The sequence below is a fragment of the Scatophagus argus genome, chromosome 23 (assembly GCF_020382885.2).
Source record: "Scatophagus argus isolate fScaArg1 chromosome 23, fScaArg1.pri, whole genome shotgun sequence".
Classification (NCBI taxonomy): Eukaryota; Metazoa; Chordata; class Actinopteri; family Scatophagidae; genus Scatophagus; species Scatophagus argus.
This window is the reverse complement of record NC_058515.1, coordinates 11,491,750-11,511,159: the sequence shown is the minus strand read 5'-3', so window position 1 is coordinate 11,511,159 and position 19,410 is coordinate 11,491,750. Positions and strand designations below refer to the sequence as shown.

Sequence of the window (19,410 nt, the reverse complement as noted above, 5' to 3'; positions counted from 1 at the left end):
TCATTCCCTACTTATTATTACCGAAGCTGCCAAAATAAAAGCACAAGCAAATCATGGCAGCACTTTAGTTCATGAAAGCTTGACTCAGAATAATAACAGTCACGGTTAATTATAGGGAGTGTCGGCCGACAACAAAGAGCCGACTCGAGCATCATCACCACGACCGCCGCCGCCGCCACAGACGTGCGCAAAGCCGGGTTTGTCGTCGCTGGTGTTTAGTGTAGGGTGCAAGTCGCCGACAGATAGGCTAATGGGGGGTTTCAGATGCGCAGTAAGGCGACATATAATCTCCATGCTGGGACTACTGACAGTAACAGTGTGACAAGGCGAAGGGAAGCCGTGGAGGAATCACTGCAGTGCAGCAGAGCTGTCAGTCAACAGGCAGAGGAGGCTGCACACAGCCCACTGTGAGCCTGCAGCCAGTGCCCACACATCAGGGCGACTAGCGGCTGGACTGAAGGCTTTATGGTGTCCTTTTCATGTCGATTCATGTCAGGATGTAAATCTGTATGTCTTATTTCAGGATCTTTCCCACCCACTCATCATCACAGAAGACTGTATCTGCGCAACAACCGAGATACTGCGTTTAGGAGCTCTGAGGCAAAATCTGAGTATTCTCACCTCGACTTGAATCACACACCTACATTATCAATTGTTAGAAGCCGCAATATTTAATCATAAAATGTGAGAATGTTCTCCTGCAGTCGCCCTGCTGCTATGGGGTTTCCTACTGTTTGACGCATCACCCCCGCTTTACCTTGCGCCTTTGTGTGCTGCGTGTCCTTTGCAGCCACGGTATCTCAACAAACAGGGGATCCTCCTCATTGAAAGACATAACGAACACAGCCCTGTTCAGAAACAACCTCTCGACGCAATCTCGCCACCACCCCACCACCCCCACCCGCCCCCGTCTCCTCAAAATGCACACACAAGCCTGATCAAATGCAGAGAGAGCGACTGTGTCTGTCTCTCTCTCCCTCCTCCCTCATCCATCAGCATTCAGCGGCGCACCGCTTCCACCAATCTGTGCAGCGAGAAGAGCACTCCAACCCCTGAACCTGAATCTACCCGCCCTGCCCGTTTATAAATACTGCTTGAATCACACCGGCAAGTCTTGGTCGTCAGAAACGCTCAGGGTTGCAGCAGAACATCCCCCTTCGTCTTATCCCCTTCATCGTTTCTCTGTTTTTTAAGAAAATCTCACGCATCATCCATTTTCACTTTCACTCTTTTCCTCCTTTTTTCAAAACTGTACTTGTGTTTTTGCGGCCAGTTGCATGCATTTTTCGTCTCCCAAAATGGTTTGCGAGACTAAAATTGTTGCGGACGAACACGATGCTATACCTGGGACCAAAAAAGAGTCGATCATGTGGAGCTCTCCTCCGTCCAGCGCGGCTCTGAACCCCGCCGAAGCCAAGGATGTGAGGAAAGATGCGGTTTTTATCCGCGAGTTTGAGCGCGCGGATCAGGAGGAGGTGCGGCGCATCTTTTACGAGGGTATTATGGAGAGGATACCCAACACGGCGTTTAGGGGGCTCAGGCAGCAGCCCAAGACTCAGTTTTTATATGCTCTTCTGACAGGTAAGTAGCGTCATTTCCTTGCATCATCCATCCTATGCGGTCTTATTTATTCTCACGTTGGGTTTCAGACCCACTTCCCGAATAGTATAGAAAACTTCAATATTATCCTCAACATTAATTGCGTATATAGGAGTTATTTCTAAGCTCACGACACACTAGAGGCTATTTGCATTTTTTTGGTGTCTGCATCCTGATGTGATTTATTTGAGGAGCCTCTCTTGAATCACAGACAGATCTGACGTTTCCATGCATGTCGGCGTTGTACCGCTGAAGCTGAAATCTGTTGCAGCGTCACACTGTGCCAACGCGGCTCTCTTTCCGCCGGCACACACCGGCATGTTGCTCATCAGGCAACAAAAGGCATGGCCGGGCGCATGGTGCACGTGTATAACCGGCGAGCCCGCTGCTGATGTGATGACATGCCGGTGCCATGAATGAATGAATGAATGCATCTGAGGACTGGCCCCACTGGGTACGCGCACGTACCCATAAAAAAAGCACTCCCTCGCGCATCTCCAACACACAAGCAGGGCACCCTAACACACAAGCACCCCCACCCCACGCAAACCCTCCCGCCCCCCCTCTGCCTCTGCACAGCAGCCAATGCACCAGTCATGCTCTGTTCTCGTTTGGCTTTTGTTGATGTTGCCGGCACAGACTGAAACCTCACGTTACGCACGTCACGATCAAACGAGCTGTCACATACTCGACATTTACAGAAAAAAAGTATCCCATTGTGTCATTTTGACATTAATTATACACGAGTCACAAAACCAGACAGCCCTGCCTAACCCCCCAGTTTCTATTTCAGCGTACAGATGGTTAAAATTCATGTTCATAGAATATCAAGTCTTTTTTTAAATGTCAGCGCTGATGTTTCATTAGAGTAAACTAACTACTATGTTCATGCATGCCACGCAACAACATGCTATGCAGCAGCAGCCGGCTTGTTTGTGTTCTCGTTTGCGCCCCCCAGCGTCACATCCGACTAATTACTCCATTATGGACTGAACTGGTCTGCTGAATTCAGTACTAATATGTCCTTTCTACTGAAAATCTACTCTTACTCAAATGTTGTGTTCCTGCAGCTGTACTAATGTGCCTTACTTCACAGATTGATGAAATGTTATTTTTGCCACCTTGTGTGACACTAATCCTCATCTCTCTTTTTAAACAAATGCTCATATTGTACCATGACAACAGAATTTGATGCAACTGTTTGACTTTCTGATGATTACAAATGCCTCTGCTTTCTTCTGTCTCTGTGTGTGGGGTCAAATTCCGCCAAAATCAAACATGTGATTCTCTTTTCTGACAGGTTTCGTTTATTTTTCTTCCATTTCTCCATAGTAATGTGCTTTTTCGTGACCAAATCCGTCACACTGACCTGCTGCACGCCCCTCATTCTCATGGGTGCGCGCTACTACTACAGCAGGAAAGTTATCCAGAGTTATCTGGACTGTGCTCTGCACACGGACATGGCTGACATAGAGGCTTATTACATGACACCCACAGGTAAGACGAAGGAGAAACTGTCACTGTTCTCAATGCGGTGTGACTAACTGGTTTGTCAGTCGGCAATGCTCCACCACCAGCATTGATTTTGAAAAGTCAGGGTCTGTGACTGCGTCACAGCAGGAGGGATAAAGAACCAGACGAAAGGACGAGTGACTTAGATGTAGTTTAAAGTGTTAAACTGCCTCAGTCCAAGGAGTCTTCAAGCAATCCAGAGGCAACACATCAAATATGCAGGGCGTCTCTCTCCTCCACCCTTCATTCCCACCCCTCCTCCCTGTCTCTTCCTCTACTCCTTCCCCCACTTGCTTCCTCTCTGAACTCCACTTGGTCACAGGCGGGGAGGGATTGGGGTCGGGAGGGGGTGTTGCTGCATCACCAGGCTTATTGATCGCATGGAGGAAACTGCTGATACACTTTCTGCAGTACACTGGGCAAGGCTCATTTCCTCCCCTAAAGCTTCTAATTGGAAAAATCAATCAACCTCGAGTGTCATCTTGAACTATTCATTCTCTTCAGGAGAGTGAGTGATGGCCAACCACAAACACCTGACACATTTTCAGACAAGCATACATACATGCTCCTGTAACTCCTTGGGCACATTTATCCCCTGTTAACCCAAACCACGTGGCCAATATAAAAAGCAGGTGTTAGTTAAGCCAGTCAATTGCCCCCCATTGTCTCTTTCTCACTGACACTGTGCCCTCTGGCCTGGTAATCCACTGCATACACAACTGCAATTTAGCATTCCCATTATTGCTGCAGGGCCGTGATGGTTTAGAGGGGGTCAGGCACCACTGCTCTTGGACAATGCTAATGATTATACCCATGCAAACAGAATGGGCCCATGGGGGATGAACACCTGGGCATCAGCATGCAGTCCCGATGGAGAGGCACCTCTCACGTCGCTGTCATTTGTTGTGGTGTGTGTGTGTGTGTGTGTACAAAGATGGCATGGCAGGCAGCACAAGGGAGAGTGCAATTATGTAGCAGTTGCGGGGGTGACAAAGCTCAGCATGGGGATGGAAATCAGTCCCATATTGTACTCACTAGAATCAGATATTAAGGGCTACTCAACAACTAAAAACCATTTCCTCTTTGTCTCTTTGTAAACTCACAAACACCACAGCATGTAGCTCACTTAGCTACTCTGCCGAGCCAGTGACGAGATGTTTTGACTGAATCTGGCACTGAAACAGTAAATGCTAGATTGTACATACTCAGCATCTCTGGACTCAGCGTGAACACTGGGTAGGCGTACTGTAGGAGCCAGCGAAAAAAGTTGGAGTTGTTTCAATTGATATGGCTAACATTCGAGATGAACACAGCAACAATAATGACCAAGATGATGCTAAATGTCTATTGAAGGTATGTGGGAGGGTTTGAAGGTTTGCTGTATGTTTGCTGTATGAAAAGGGCCAGCAAGACAGATAGATAGATACTTTATTGATCCTGAGGGAAATTCAATAACAAGGAGGCGACATAAGGATGGTGTTTATAAGACCCTGTATGTGTGTTTGAGGGATTGAAAACCTGTGAGGCTTTATTTTTCGGTGCTTAAAACATCATTTTTAATTAGTGTTTAATCACCGAGATGTCTTCGTGTTGTGGATGATCAATCGAAGCAGCGCAGAATATGAATGTTGTGTTGCTGCAACCCAACCCCAAGCAATTAATCAGCTTAATGGAGAAATGCTGCTTTGAATGCAGAGAGAAAGAGCGCTCGGAAGACAGGAAGAAAGAGAGACAAATGATTATTCGTGTTTATCACAAACAAATGAAACATGTGCATAAACTCTAAAAAAGTGCACACTGACCACAGGCTGCTTGTGCAACAGAGGAACACTGACTGGCTGGAACTACATGGCCCTGTACACATGGAATGACAAGCCGAATCAATACTCTGATCTCCTCTGTGTGTGCTGTGATCACTCACTCTGCTACCACTTAAGGCCAGCTGTCACCTCTTTCATTTGCCACATAATAAAGTGTGTGTGTGTGTGTGTGTGTGTGTGTGTGTGTGTGTGTGTTTGGCAGACTGGAAGAACAATAGCACTATAAATGTATATGGTGGCACCAAAGGAAGATAAAAGCTTGTTTCCTTAACAAAAAGAGAAGCTGATATGGTAAAAGTTTTATACGCTAATTGATCCACTTTTGATTGAGTGCTCAAAGCTCAGACTGAATTGAACCAACCAAATTCAGTTCTCTCAGTAAGGATTTCAAATTCCCTTAGTCAGGATGAGTTTAGAAAGGATCCCAAAACTTTTTGGTTCAACTCTTAGTTTCTAAAAGTATATTATTCAAATTCAGCTGCTCAATAAGAGATGCAAAAAGATGCAAGTGAAACACCTGTCCTGGCATAAATCAGTTTGTAAATTCTGACTCCTCCCCTCTCCATCCACCTTCCTCTGTATTTCCTTGGAAGCAATAAACCAGTAATGAGTCAATCTGGCAATCAATACTTCCACCAACGGTGTGTTAACAACTACAGTGTCTGCGCTGAAAGAAAGTCTAAGATTCTAATCAGCTGAGAATATTTTCCTCACAGAAAGCAACAGCAAAACGTCTCTGAACTCATTTATCTGTAAGCCTCTATCCATGAGCAGCTGACCCTGATTCTTTGTACTGCATTCAGCTAATCTCTTTGTACATCTGCCCTGAATAATCTTAGCAATATACACTTTTATAAACCCACGTTGATGTGCTATCAGACGGGACAAACACAGCCGGTTCATCCAAACATAGAAATCAAATTTAGTTACACTAAAACTAACACTGAGTCAAACTGATGCTGTTCAGAAGACAAAAAACACTTGACCAGCTGCAGGAGGTTGTCTTTTCTTTAGCTGTGGCTGGTTGTGTAAAAACCTGATGATCAGCCTGCAGACAATGCACCTATCTCATCAAATAGTTTAGGAAGTGAATGCCTAAGCTACCTCTGATACGACTTGCCATCACTCAGTCCCAAATAAGGCATATTTTCAACAGCTTTTCTTAAAGAAAAAGGGAAACCAACTTTAAAGACAGAAAGAAGGAGATTTCCTCATTGTGTTCAAGCAGTGGGAAGTTACATACTCCTCACTTGAACTTGCTGAATCTCAGAAGGTTACTGTGAAGCAGCTTAGTACCTATAAAATGAATGCAATATAGTGAGGGCAAAGCTAGACACTGAGTCAAATCCTCCCCGGCTTGATGTGATACCCACTCAGTAACACTGGCTGTTTAATGAGGTGTCATGACCACTGCAGGGTCCCATCAATATGGGAGACATTATGATACCTGCCGGTCCGTCTCACTCTCTGTGTGTGTGTGGGTGGATGAGCTGAGCTCTCTTCTCCAGAGGTAAGAGCAGCTTCATCCACCAATACCTGCTTTGCTTATTTTCGCTCTGAATGACAGAGAGATGGAGGTGGACAGAGAGAAAGAGAGAAGGGAGGGAAAAGAGTGCAAAACGGAAAATGGAGGCATCTGGGGGAGGGGGTGTGTGCCTCAACTCTAAGATACACCTTGTGTTTGTGTGTGAAATAAACAGTATGCTGGTTAGCACACAGAGAAAGGGATCTCCAGGGTATATTTCTGACACCTTAGATTAATAGGGCATCCTCCTTTCAGTGCTTTCCTTTCCTGTCACTGTTCTGAGCCACTGAATTGTGTTCCTTTCTCCCACCTGTATCGCTCCTCCTCTTGCTCTCCATTTCTCATCACTGCTGAAGGTGCAGAGGAAGCCAGCTGGGTTATCCATCATCCTGGCACAGAGGAACTGATGTTTCCTCCCACGCGAGGAAACAGTCTTCCGTGTCTTTCAAAAACTGGGGAAAAAAAAGCAATTAGCTATTCATTTGTTCAATTGCATTGACCTTAGGAGAATTATACAGTAGCTAGTTTTAAAACTTGAGGTACAAATGTTAATACAAGGACAAAGCAGGATAGCAACATCCAGGTTATTGTACAGATTCACAAACATTAGCATTAACAGAAATGTACAATGAATTGACCAGTAAGACTCGATATATGAATGACCAATTATTTTGTTCATCAATTAAACGTTTAAGTAATTTTAAGAGAAGAAAAATCACAAATAAGATCGATATCTGAACTCTCACTATATCACCAATGCAAAATTTTATCCACTAGATATTCAGTCACAATGTCACAGTGATAGTCATGTTGTACCTTACGTCACTGGCTGACTCCCAGCCTGTACATACCGAGAAACTGGAGAACTCACCAGTACACTACTTTGTCTGTATGCTGCATGTGCATGCTGTTTCAATCAATACTGGACAAAGAAACTCATTGGAAAGATCAGATGATGTGTCGACAGCAACATCATTAACTGTGTATCTTGACTTTCTGGCAACGAATCATAACTTTTCATCATGACAGATAAGCGAATTTTAAAGTTTTCCATAGGTGGGTAATTATTTGTGTGCTCTAAATATTAAAAATGACTTGTGCAGTTTCAGCCAAACCAAAGGTCTAGATTGTAACGGCTTCAGAGTCACATTGTTCCTGTTGGTGTGACATGAAAAATGGCCTCTGACACAGTTAATGAAGGGGGTGGGCGGAGAGGGCCTCATGCTGTAGCAGTAGCAGTCATGTGAACAAAGGAATGCACACAGTAAAGTGTAAAATGTGTGTAAAATATGTGTATGTTCCTGCAGGCCTGCATACAAACAAACAACATGCGCTGATGGGCAGGAAGGCAGTAAAACCAAGAGTAAAGGGCCAGATAAGGAGTTTGTCTGCACTAATGGGTGCACGTTGTTCATGAGTGTGAGTCTCTGTAAAGTGTGACAGCACACAGGTCAATGCAGCCTTTGCATAGCGGGTTTAGCTTAAGTCGAAGGCTTCTTCTACACTAAATCCAGGCTTCAATACACATGAATTATTCATTTGCTCTAGTTGTGCTGATGTGTTTGTTTCTAAACATGTGGAAAGTGTGTCCTGTGACCGGCGGTCAACTCCCCTTATGCTTACTTGTCCGTGACGGAGGAAGAATTTGCTGATGTATGGGTTATATGTGACAGGCTAATCAATACTCCCAGCATGCACTCTGACCTGAGAAGAAGGGTGTGGCAGCGCAAGGACATTAGGAAGGGTGTGTGTGTGTGTGTGTGTGTGTGTGTGTGTGTGTGTGTGTGAAGGCCAAACAACACTGGAAAAGAAAACATCACTTTCAGGAGCTTATTATGCTTGCAAAAATTGTACATTAAATAAGAAGAAAAGACATAAAATACGTCAAAATAAGTTCCGTTTTTTTGATCCATCGGTTTCCAGTTGATCGCACAACATGTGTTCAAAATTGATAGGATAGGAAATAATGCTTTAATGTTAGACTACAGGTATATTATGCTGAGTCATAAACACCAGCAGCAATGCTCACCATTTAACACATGGCAGGGTTAGATTAATCAAGCGGTAATGAACACGTCTCAAAATAAATTACTGATGCTGATGTACTCATGTGGCAGAACAATATATAAAAAAAAAAACAAACCACAAAAATATCAATAAATTCACTTGATCATTAGAACAAAAAGCAAATGGAAACAATACACAGAGAATGGAGTCAAGCCACTTATTAGCTTACACCCACTGCACAGTTGAGAAGGACAGCACAATGAGGCGGCGTCTAGACTGAACGCTTATCAACTAAATTAATCCTGTAGGTTTCATCTGAAGGAAGAGACAATTAATCTTATTAGACACCATAAAAACTATCCCAACTATGTGCCATTTTTAATTTTTCTTTAGGCAGGCTTCATATCACAACATCAACTGGTATTTAACACTCCCACACACGCACACATAGAGCAATATTAATATCCTTGTGGAGTCGTTAAAGAAATTAGATATGTCATACTGAGTATACAGTAATCAGATCTTTTTTTTTCTTGCGTGCGAAACATTATAAATGATTTCCAAATTTTTTTCATGCCTTCACTCTCTGCTTTGATATATTTCTTCCTGAGACCATATATTTTCCTCAGGTTCCCCCTCCCCCTCTGTAATAATGGTAGATATTCTGTCCTCCCTCCCCCCTGTGGTGTCTGTATGCCCTCGCAGCAATAATGGATCCTTTCAGGCTCATCACTATTACTGTTACCACAGAAGCTTGCCCCCATCCTCCTCCTCCTCCTCCTCCTCCTCTCACTTTGTCAGCGAGGACAGCTGAATGACTTCTTCACTGTCCCCCTTTTCTTTACTCCTTTTTCTGAGTGAGTAAGCTCATTCATATGATTTTCTAGCTTCAGTCACACACAAGCAAAAAAAAAAAGCACAAGCGGTGCATGGTATTAGACGTGTATCAACCTGTACTCTTTAGCAGTGAGTTGTCATACTGGAGCAACAGGGAGACAAGAAGAGTTGTCAATGTGTGTTTGGGAAGCAGATTCCTGTTCATCCAGTCTTGTGGTGGGATGAAGGAATGAGCAGTTTCACGCGCATGAATAATTATCATGTCGTATTTAGCAGGAAAGAGGAGTCATTCTCAGCTTTAGGTAAGAATGGGGTTTTTTTTTTGTTGCTTGCAGACGTTTATATCTCAATATTTTCTTCAATAATAACCACTCAGCGACTCTCCTGTTTACCCTAACAACAAACTCTCCAAAAACAGTGCGTGCGTGCGTGCGTTTGTGTGCCTTGGCAATCTACCCAGTATGTTTTTTAGGCATTTAACCACAAATTTCAAGCGGTTGGTGTCACTAGTGGGAATCACCAAAGTGATAGGATTCATCCTCTGGGGACCATAAATGCAATGAATCATTGAAAACATTTTCATCCCTGGAGCTCATGCGAAAACCTTTAATTAATCAGTTCAGGATGAGTCATTTTCCAAACACCACCATAAACTGTATTTCTTTGGCACTGTCACTTCTTGGTTACAAAGAAGACAGACTAGCTTGTCTCTATGTTTCCTCATCTCACATAGTATAGAATTATTTTTTCTACAAATTATTTTCTTTGCAAACACCTCTGAACCAAATAAAATGAGGGTTGAAATCAGACTTGGGCCTTGAGTTTGACCACAGGTGTCGTAATCTCATATAAACGGTGTTATGGAGCAAAACGTTACGCCTTCTCTGTGCTCCTTCCTCTACCTTGATCTCTCTCCCTTTTGTTTTTTCCATTTCTCTCCGTCTTTATCTCCAAGAAGTGCAGTTCCCAGTAAGAATCAGTGATAGTTAAACTAAATCCATGCCGTTTAAAAGCAGCAGTGTCAGATGCAGCAGATGTGAAGCTCCTTGAGCCATGAAGTCAGGAAGCTTAGAGGTCAATATACACTGCTCAGCTTTCACAAGAAAGCCGAGGGGGAAGGAGGGGCAAGGAGAGATCAAATGTTTCTGTGAGAGCTTTCTCTTTGTAGTTTTAATGTTTCATGTGATCTGAATTTGTTTTTTTTTTAGACACAGTGTTAAGTAATATACTCTGACAGGCAGAGAGGTGGCTAGCATTCATGCTTTCCTGTGCTGTCCTGATTCCTGGCACAGGCTCAGTTCAGACAGATGGTCAGGAGGGCTTTATGGAAGTGTACCCCCCCCCCGCCTCCAACACACATCTATGAGCATAATAATGCCGGGTGTCGCAGGAGTTGAAACTGGAGCTTTGATATCTGCCTGCAATGAAACATCATTCCACAGTATCCACATAATCAACTTCACACCTACATTCAGTGGAAAAATGACTGTTGGATTTCTTTTTTCATGGCTGAAGAACTTCTATTACCCAGAAATTTAACATTGGGAAATTGCACAATTGCACAAATGGCCTGCAATTCCTGAACAAGAGAAATTTTTCGATTAGTTACTTCTTGTCAGACAAGGGTGAAAATCTTAAGAGTTTCTGCTGGGATAACAAGATGGCCTTTTATGTTGTTTTTAGTTGTTTCAACAAATTAAGCAGCAATGATTCTTCCTGTATAAGATTCAAAATCACAACTCCCGTTAGAGATTGGTCAAATTAGGCGGTCTCCTCGTGATGTAATAACCCTGCACGACTATCAGCACGGGGGGGTATTCGGTTTTCCTGTTACCACCACAACCTACATATGACAGTTGTTTGGTTCAACAGAAGCCACCGGATCAGCTTAACACAGGCCTGCTGGGGCATAAAATCCCTCATAACACACAGGACTACAGCAGGAGCATGATGTTAATGTGTCCGGTTGTTTGTATGTGTGTGTAAGCATGAGAGACTCAGCGGAAACAAAGGAGAGGAGAGGTTTTGTGTAAAGGTAATGAGAGAGAGAGAGCGAGAGTCAGGATCACAGACAGCTGGACATAGATTTTTGCCAGTCATGGCATAGTCAGATTTACTTTATCTATAACGAACAGATGGCATTTTAGCAAAAAAACCATGTAAGCACTGCCATCACATACCGTAAATACTGCTGACATTGATGGGAAAGCTGTTTGAACATGGTTACGTAATAAACAACAGAAGGTTGCGTGGGTCGTTTTCCTTGGTAGAATATGATCAGCAAACAAAATCAAGCCAGGACACGCACCTACATACTTTGTTAAAAACCGTCCCATTATGATTCAAAGGGGAGTCGTTTCAAAAGCAGGATGATGACTTAACATTTATTTAATAGTGAAATTTTATTCTTGGCTGATAGTTGGGTGTGTAACATCCTATGGGGTCCATGAATAACAGAGGGACTTCAGATGCGTTTACATTTTTCTCTGTAGGAAGCAATTTTCTGGCTCTGAAGCTCAACATAAAACAAATGCAGACATTTTAAGAAATGATGCCGGCAGCCTGGCAGCGCAGTCGACAAGTGAGATTTCAAGTAATGATAAAAGATGTTTTGTAACTCAATTCACATTGTTTTGTCCTGGAAACCTGAACTATGATCAGCGAAAATTCCATTCAAAGGTAAAAGAAAAATAAGCCATGAGCATAAACACTCAAATTGTCAAAGCGAGCTGCTCAGAAACTGCAGCACAAATGCAGGTCGATATTAAAAAGGGTTGATATTCAAGCTGTTAGGGGTACTCTGGTGGAGGAGCATTGTCTGCTGACATTATTTGTCTGCTTTGGTCTAACCTTGTTCATCTGTCTGTGTATGTGTTGGTATTTTTATCTGTCTGTCTGTTACCAGTGTCTTTCTGAATGTCTGATGTATCAACTCTAGAAATACTGCAAGTTCCTACACAGTAGAGGCTGCACTTACAATGCCAATGTTTTTTCCCATTTGTGTAAACTTGACAAATGCCAAATTTCTTTATCTAATCCCCCAAAAACTTCTCTGTCCCACAAAACTGTGTCTCTGTTCCACTACACCGTGAACCCTAAGTGATGGCACCGTTGCGCCTGCACTTTTAATCAGCAGCATCTCACTGAGAGGCTAATGCCATTATGCTCCAATCAGAAGCACTGGTCTCTACGCTCCTCATTCATCTGCTCCCCGCATCCCTTCTTCTATTCTTTCCTCTCCGAGCATTTAAGCCATTACGACTAGATGCACCATGCTGCTAATGGGAACACAGGGTGCTCATTTTGAGTTCCTGGTCCTAAGCATTTTCATTCAACCACTGCAGTCCGTGGTATTAATCCTTTCATTCATCCAAAATATTAGTTTGCTTTTGAGGTCATTTATGATAAACATATTTTGTTAAATAAGATTGGAATGATGTGAAATGTGGTCTTGAGATTGATAATATATTGGAGCAGGTGAGAGTCTCTACCTTTTAACTATCCCTACATATGTGTATAAACATATAAGTATTTTTCTTTGATCCCGAAAAGACTATAAGAGCACACTAGACCACATAGTGAAAAGCTTTAGGGTTTGTTCTTTACCATTATATATTAAAGGAATAGTTTAGCATTTTTGGAAATATATCTGTTTGATGAGAGGATTGATCCCTCTGTCATGTCTGTATGTAGCTACCACCAGCAGTTGGTTAGTTCAGCTCAAAGACTGGAAATAGGGGGAAACTGCTTCCCCGGCTCTGTCTGGGTCTGCCAGCACCTCAGGCTAGCCGTTTCCCTTTGTTTACAGTCTTTATGCTAAGCTAAGCTAACTGACTGCAGGCTCCAGGCTCATATTCACCACACAGGTGTGAGAGTGGTATCAATATTCTCATGAGAACTTTTGCAACAGCCTGCTCATACTAATTTTAGACAACTTTTACTCTTGTTTCTGTCAGGCTCCTGTTTCTGGGTGGCAGTGCTCGACGGACGTGTGGTTGGGATTGTGGCAGCACAAGGCCGTGAGGATGACAACACGGTCGAGCTGCGGCGCATGTCGGTGGACTCTCGCTACCGTGGCAAAGGCATCGCAAAGGCACTGGGTCGACGTGTTCTGGAGTTCGCAGTGCGCAACAACTACGCCGCAGTGGTCCTCGGCACAACGGCTGTGAAGCTGGCTGCCCACAAGCTGTACGAATCGCTGGGTTTCCGCCGAACGGGCCAGAGCGAGGACTACAGGCTCCCCGGGATGAGCCGCTCGCCGCTGGAGAGGCTCTTCTTCCAGATCCGCTACAGCCGCTACCGCCTGCAGCTCCGTGAGGAGTGAGAGGTGACAGGGAGAGGGAGAGAGAGATGGAGAGGGGGAGACGGAGAAAGAGAGGGACAGAGAGAGAGAGCAACGACCCTCCTTCACCTGAGAGCTCCGACCGCATCCTCTCCTCTGACAGCTTTTATTTATTTTGTGTAATTAGAGATAACTTTGCGTACTACTTAACACTTCTGCTACTTCATCCTCAAAGTCACTAACATTTTCATTACTATTATGCTTTTGTTGCTGTTGTTTTTTGTATTATATTTTTACATTTTAAATAAGATTTTGTTTCTTTTTGTTCCTCTATTTTATTAAGCAATTTTTTTGTACCTTACCCCTCCTCTCCACGGTGGGAGAAAAAGTATTGGCGTTCACCGAAAACATCTAACTGGCACCCCAACTAGGCACCCTCCCCTGCCCCTTTGGTGTAAAGATCATGTGATTCTGATCAATACTCCCCATCATTACTATTCCATAATGCCCTCTTTACACCTCCCCCATTACCTCAAACCTTCCCCTTCCCTCCCACATTCTCCAAATTTCTTCACAGCAAAAATCAACAGATTGATTTAGACACGGGAGAGTGCAATTAGACATTTGCATTCTGTTTCACTGGGGGAGGACAGAGCACTGGATGGGTTGGGAGGGGCAGATATGACTTCCTCGAGAGAATAACACAGAAAAGGTGGTGGTGAGGTATGGGGCCAGCTTGGGGCTCTGCAATGTTACATTTTATATGTGCATTGTTGGCCAAGTGAGGTCTCACACACACACACACACACACACACACACACACACACACACAAACAAACTAAGTCCTTTGGCTTTTAGCCAGTCTCTCAAGACACCATATTGAAGCACAGCAAGCGTGTGTTACTGACCCCCACAGTGAGAGAGAAGGATGACAGGAAGGCTAACAGAATATGCACAGTGTATCCTGCATCCCAGATGGATTTCAGTCAACACATCTCCCTCACACACCCTCCTCTTCCCTCTCCTTGATGATTTTTTGATAATTGGATCTCTCCTTCATTTCCATTGTTTTCTGGATCTATTGTCAGTTACTTGCCGCTTTGCACTGGAGCTGTGGAGAGGGTCTCTGATTGGATGAGGTGACAGGAGGGTGGAACTTTCTCGCTCATAGATCCCAGTACACAAGGAAGCTGGATGTCAGAGCTTGTGTATGTATGTGTGGTTGTTCAGAATATATGACGATATGTGTGTGTGTGTGTGTGTGTGTGTGTGTGTGTGTGTGAACAGACAGGCACCTTTCTTGCTTAAGTAAAGTGTTATCTAACTAAACATTACTACTTTCTATGTGTACTTATAAATTGTTTACCGATTGAAGACAGATAAATTCCAACATTTTGAATATGTTTAGTATTTGACTGGTAATTAGTGATTTTTTAAACAAATATTACCACATTCTAATATGCAAATTTTGCTGTCAAAACTACAACAATTACAAAGGAGCTGCAGTCTACACTCCATACACTGAATCCAGGTTATTGGGGAACAACTTGGGTAAGACATGACTACTAGCAATACTTGCAAACCTGACTGAGCACAAATAGCAAATAATTATTCAAACCAATATATTGGCATTAGTATCCCCCTAGTATTCATATTGTGTACACAGTAGATAAACTCATGTAGCAAACTAAATGTCAAAGTTTCTCCCATAACATCTCCCTCATCTCCATCCTCTGACCATACAACCAGCAGTAGATTCAGCCATCCATGACTCTGAGCCTAAGTTGTGTAATCATATTATTTGTAAAAAGTAAAATAGAAAAGAAAAATTCAACAAAAAAATTACATAAGCTGAAAAAATAGAGGAAAAAAAATAAATACAAATGTAATAGTCATGAAGTTAGCACTGACCCTCCTGGCCTTGCCACCCTTTCTCCCTCCCAAACTCTCCCCACCTCCCATTCATGAATCTGTCTGCAACCCTGGGCTAGACCCCAAACCTTCCATTCGAACCCTGCACACCCTCCACTGACCTTTGACCTTGTCTGTCCCAGGCCACACCCATTTTGCCCAACTCTGCATGCGCCACAGAGCCTTGCTGCACTGCTTTTATTTATCCATTTGAAGCTTGTTGGACCAACCCCTAGACCCCCACCCCCTATTCTGATGTCATCTAGGCAGTGTGATGTCCCGAGACAGGCTGGTGCCAGGTTGCAAGGATGATGCGTGGTTGTATGGGTATAGGCGTAGATGAAGAATGAGACAAAAAGTGAGAAATAACTTGTGTAGGATACACACAGGACACACTCACCAACTGCAGCACTGCCTGGGTGACATCATGCCTGCCAGCCAACCAACTGCAGAATGCAAAAAGCAATGCAAGTGTGGCATGCCTCTGTACCCGATGTGTGTACGGTGCCTGCCCTGGAAAAGTGTAGAAAAAAAATTAACAGATTATATATATATATAATATATATAATATATTATATATATATGTGTGTGTGAAAAGAAAATAAGCTTCTTTTTTAGATGAACATATAAACTAAATGTGTGTTTCTTTGGAAAAAAAAAAAAGAAAAATTTTGCTATTTGCATGAAAATGTGTCTTTGAATGCAAATATAACTTTTAGGGAAGAAACTCCTAGCACATGGCATACAGTGGAACCATAGACCTGTAATTTTTACAATGCTTTGTTTTATTTTAAATTATCTTAATTCTGTGTAATCAAGACAAGGGTGTGAAATTAATACCAACCACAAGCCAGTGCTCATACATCTTCAGGAGGGAGCCAACCCTTGTTTAGAAGTTACATACCATTTAAAAGCTTTGCTAAATTTGAAAACAACTATAGATATTCAGTTTTATCCTGACACTGGCTGGAGGATGAAAACATTAGTTTCCTTCCTTGACCACAATGGGAGTGAGGACATATGATTGAAAGCATCATGGCTCTTCTTCTATTAAACCAGCTTGTTTCCCAAACGTTTTGCAGGACTAAGATCCTTTTATGGGCAATTGACGAATGATGCAAGACAAAACAAGCATTCATGTCGTGCTTAGTGTGCTTCTTTACTAGCACCGAGGGAAATATCTTTCATCAACCAATTCCTTTGCCAAGTTTATCATAAGCACATAAAGGGTATTAATTTGCAGTGACATTCAAATGTTTTGACTTTGTTCAAAGTGACACGAGTAATAGCTGTTTCCTCTCAAGTGTCCTGAAACCCCACAACAACCTCCGCTTGTGTCAGCTAAATGCTACAGATGTACGGAATTTTCTAGTTTCTTTTGCATCCAACTTGTGATTATACTTTTCACAATGTGTATTATTTATTTACAGTTGTACATCTGAGATTTCATTCTGAATTTGTACAAACTAAAAAGCAAGGCACAAATGCACTGAAAGCATCACAAAACGCTTCAGATATTTTCATCGGGTCAACATGTGGTGGTTGACTCACTCAACCTTTGATGCAACTGCTTTCAACATGGTTGTTGCTGGAGAGTCAATAAGAGGACCAGGCTGTGCTTTGTGATGTTTCTGGAGCAACAGCTACCACTGACCTTCACACAGCACCAATTTCCCACTAAGCTGAGCAGTAAATTAGGTTACGACAGCCAAACTGCAGTGTGAATTCCATATGAAACCGTTCTCAGTTGATGTTCAAATTTAAAAATCAGACTACAGAGCAGAGCATAAACGTTCTACTTCGCCTGGAGTTAAACCTGGTACCACAGTTGTAAATTGTAGGCGTCAGTGGTGCTGAAGCTTTAGATTTCCTCACAGAAACACCACAGCAGTGTCAGTTATGGCTGCCAGTGTGTTTAGGTCCTTCCTGTATGACTCAACCTATTCCTTGGATTTGATTGAGGTATGAGGGTTGAGAGTGAGAAGGAGGCTTTGCTGAGGTGGACTGTAAAATAAACTATGGTTTAGATCTTGTGGAAGAATGTGAAGTCTGTCAATTCTGAGCCATTTCTGCTTCTGCCAATCTCAGTTTTTTGCCTGATTAAATTTAAAACACTCCTTCATGTATTTTTGGGAAAACTTATTATCCATACTAGTAGATACTCTGAACAAAGGTGATATCACCTTTGACAAGGCCTTATGCACTGGAATTAAACACTGGAGTTCAAATATCCTGTGGACTGCATGGTTTAAGGTAGTTAAAGGGTGATTTTGCATTGTAAAGATGAAGTGCACTAACTATAATGCATTTATCTCTAGTCTGAGCAATGTCTGTTTTCTACTTTATGTGAATGCTGTGCCCTGTGAAGTCTCACCTCCCATTTAAAACTGGTAGTGCATACTCAATGTTAGAATGTAGTAATTAAACTGTATGCAATTTCTACCAGAGTGTAAATTTAGTTACAAACCATTCCTCTGAAATGTTCTGCTGATGTACAATCCAAAAACAATCTGACTCTTTTTGTATTTGGTTTTCTGTGATTTGTTTGAATGTGAGTGTGCAGCCCTACTGGCTGAGGTTTGAGGAAAGTATGCTGCATAAGGGCCACTCCTGCTGGAGATAGTTCTTTTAGTTTTGAGTGCTTTAGAACCCAAAAATGTTCTCTGATGACAGACACAGAGGCACAGACTGAGGTTAGTGAAGCCAAACCTTCAGCAGTTTTTAAAATCTGAAAATGGCCACATTAAGCTCTGGCTGTGCAAAAAAGAGAAACAGTAAAAACATTATCAATACTTGTCATGATCAGTATGTTATTCAGTTTATCTACTGGTGAAGGAGCAGAGAATTCAAAACTGCACAAATGTACAGATCCCGATGGTGTGTTCATGCTTAACAGCCTGGGGGATGAACACTTACAGGCATGAATGTAAACTGCCAACATTTATGGTCTCAGACAGATTTTTATCTTTTAAATCTGGTTGCATTTTTTTTGTTTTTTTACTTTATGATGGAGGAAAACAGTGGGGGAAAAAGGTGTAAAGCAGCTATTGGTTCTTTCATTAAATGACTTAACCACTACATTAGATGTTAGGCATTTTGTGCGATTGTAAATAGCTGTATCTCTACCTATTATTAATGTATTATTTACTGCAACCTGTCATCTTTGCTGGTTTTAACCAACCCTGATGGAGTTCATTTTTGTCTCAGAAGATGGCTGTGGCCTGGAATGTTCCACCTAATGAGGAGGGCGAGGGGTGAGGGAGGAATGTGCCACATTGGCAGTTAAACTGGGGGGATGTGGTGGGGCAGTGGGAGGAAGTCTGCTGCAACAGAGCCCCACACCATGGACTCCCTCTCTCTCTCTCTCTACCTCTGGTGAGGATTTTGCTCCACTGTGGCAAGTACAGAAGGACTCACTTTGGACTGAGGCCACAGGTGCCAAGAACACATAAGCACTTGTAGCACAATTGTGTCTTGTTTTGCTATTACAGTACAGATAGTTTTGATTTTTTTTCTTTCTTTTTTTTTACATTTCTTCAGAAGAATATGGGTAAAGATTCTCTTTCTCCTGTATTACAACTGTATGCATCATGAGCATATATACAAGACATGACACTATAAAGTATAATTTGTACTACGACCCGCGGCTATATTTGGAGGTGAAAATTTGCCAAAGGTGACAGTAATTGCTGCATTTTTATTCCTTATGTGGCTAGTTTTTGTTCAATACAATTCTGTACTACTTACTTGGTTATTATTTGGAACAAAATCCCGCCCACGTGCCATCTAATCAAGCAATAAATACAAACAAACCGACAAAATCACAAATTAATGGCATGCTATCAACAATGATTTTATTAAGTACATGAAATGCTGCATTGATGTTATATTCCATATACTGTACCCGTTCAGTGGCA

General features: G+C 42.6%; 2 protein-coding genes across 7 annotated transcripts in view; one reads left to right on the top strand and one right to left on the bottom strand.

The window, feature by feature from the left end:
- The window catches only part of poln (polymerase (DNA directed) nu), a 71,037-nt gene that overhangs the window by 11,066 nt on the left and 40,561 nt on the right, over positions 1–19,410 (bottom strand). For 5 of the 6 annotated variants that reach the window (XM_046380573.1, XM_046380575.1, XM_046380576.1 and 2 more), the window contains exons 25-26: positions 15,894–16,006; positions 6,767–6,908 (exon numbers count right to left, since the gene is read on the bottom strand). The gene's annotated coding sequence lies outside the window, so the exon portion shown is untranslated. The remainder of the gene's footprint in view (positions 1–6,766; positions 6,909–15,893; positions 16,007–19,410) is intronic. The other variant, XM_046380574.1, reaches the window with a different exon arrangement.
- nat8l (N-acetyltransferase 8-like) lies at positions 1,233–18,151 on the top strand. The gene is made up of 3 exons (XM_046380582.1): positions 1,233–1,581; positions 2,932–3,096; positions 13,257–18,151. Exons 1-3 carry the CDS (start codon positions 1,278–1,280, stop codon positions 13,622–13,624), a joined length of 837 nt encoding a protein of 278 aa, XP_046236538.1. The 5' UTR covers positions 1,233–1,277; the 3' UTR covers positions 13,625–18,151.

Coding starts and splice junctions, on each gene's coding strand:
- nat8l (XM_046380582.1), top strand. CDS start 1,278: ATGCATTTTTCGTCTCCCAAAATGGTTTGCGAGACTAAAATTGTTGCG. Junction 1,582..2,931: donor TTTATATGCTCTTCTGACAG/GTAAGTAGCGTC, acceptor ATTTCTCCATAG/TAATGTGCTTTTTCGTGACC. Junction 3,097..13,256: donor TTATTACATGACACCCACAG/GTAAGACGAAGG, acceptor TGTTTCTGTCAG/GCTCCTGTTTCTGGGTGGCA.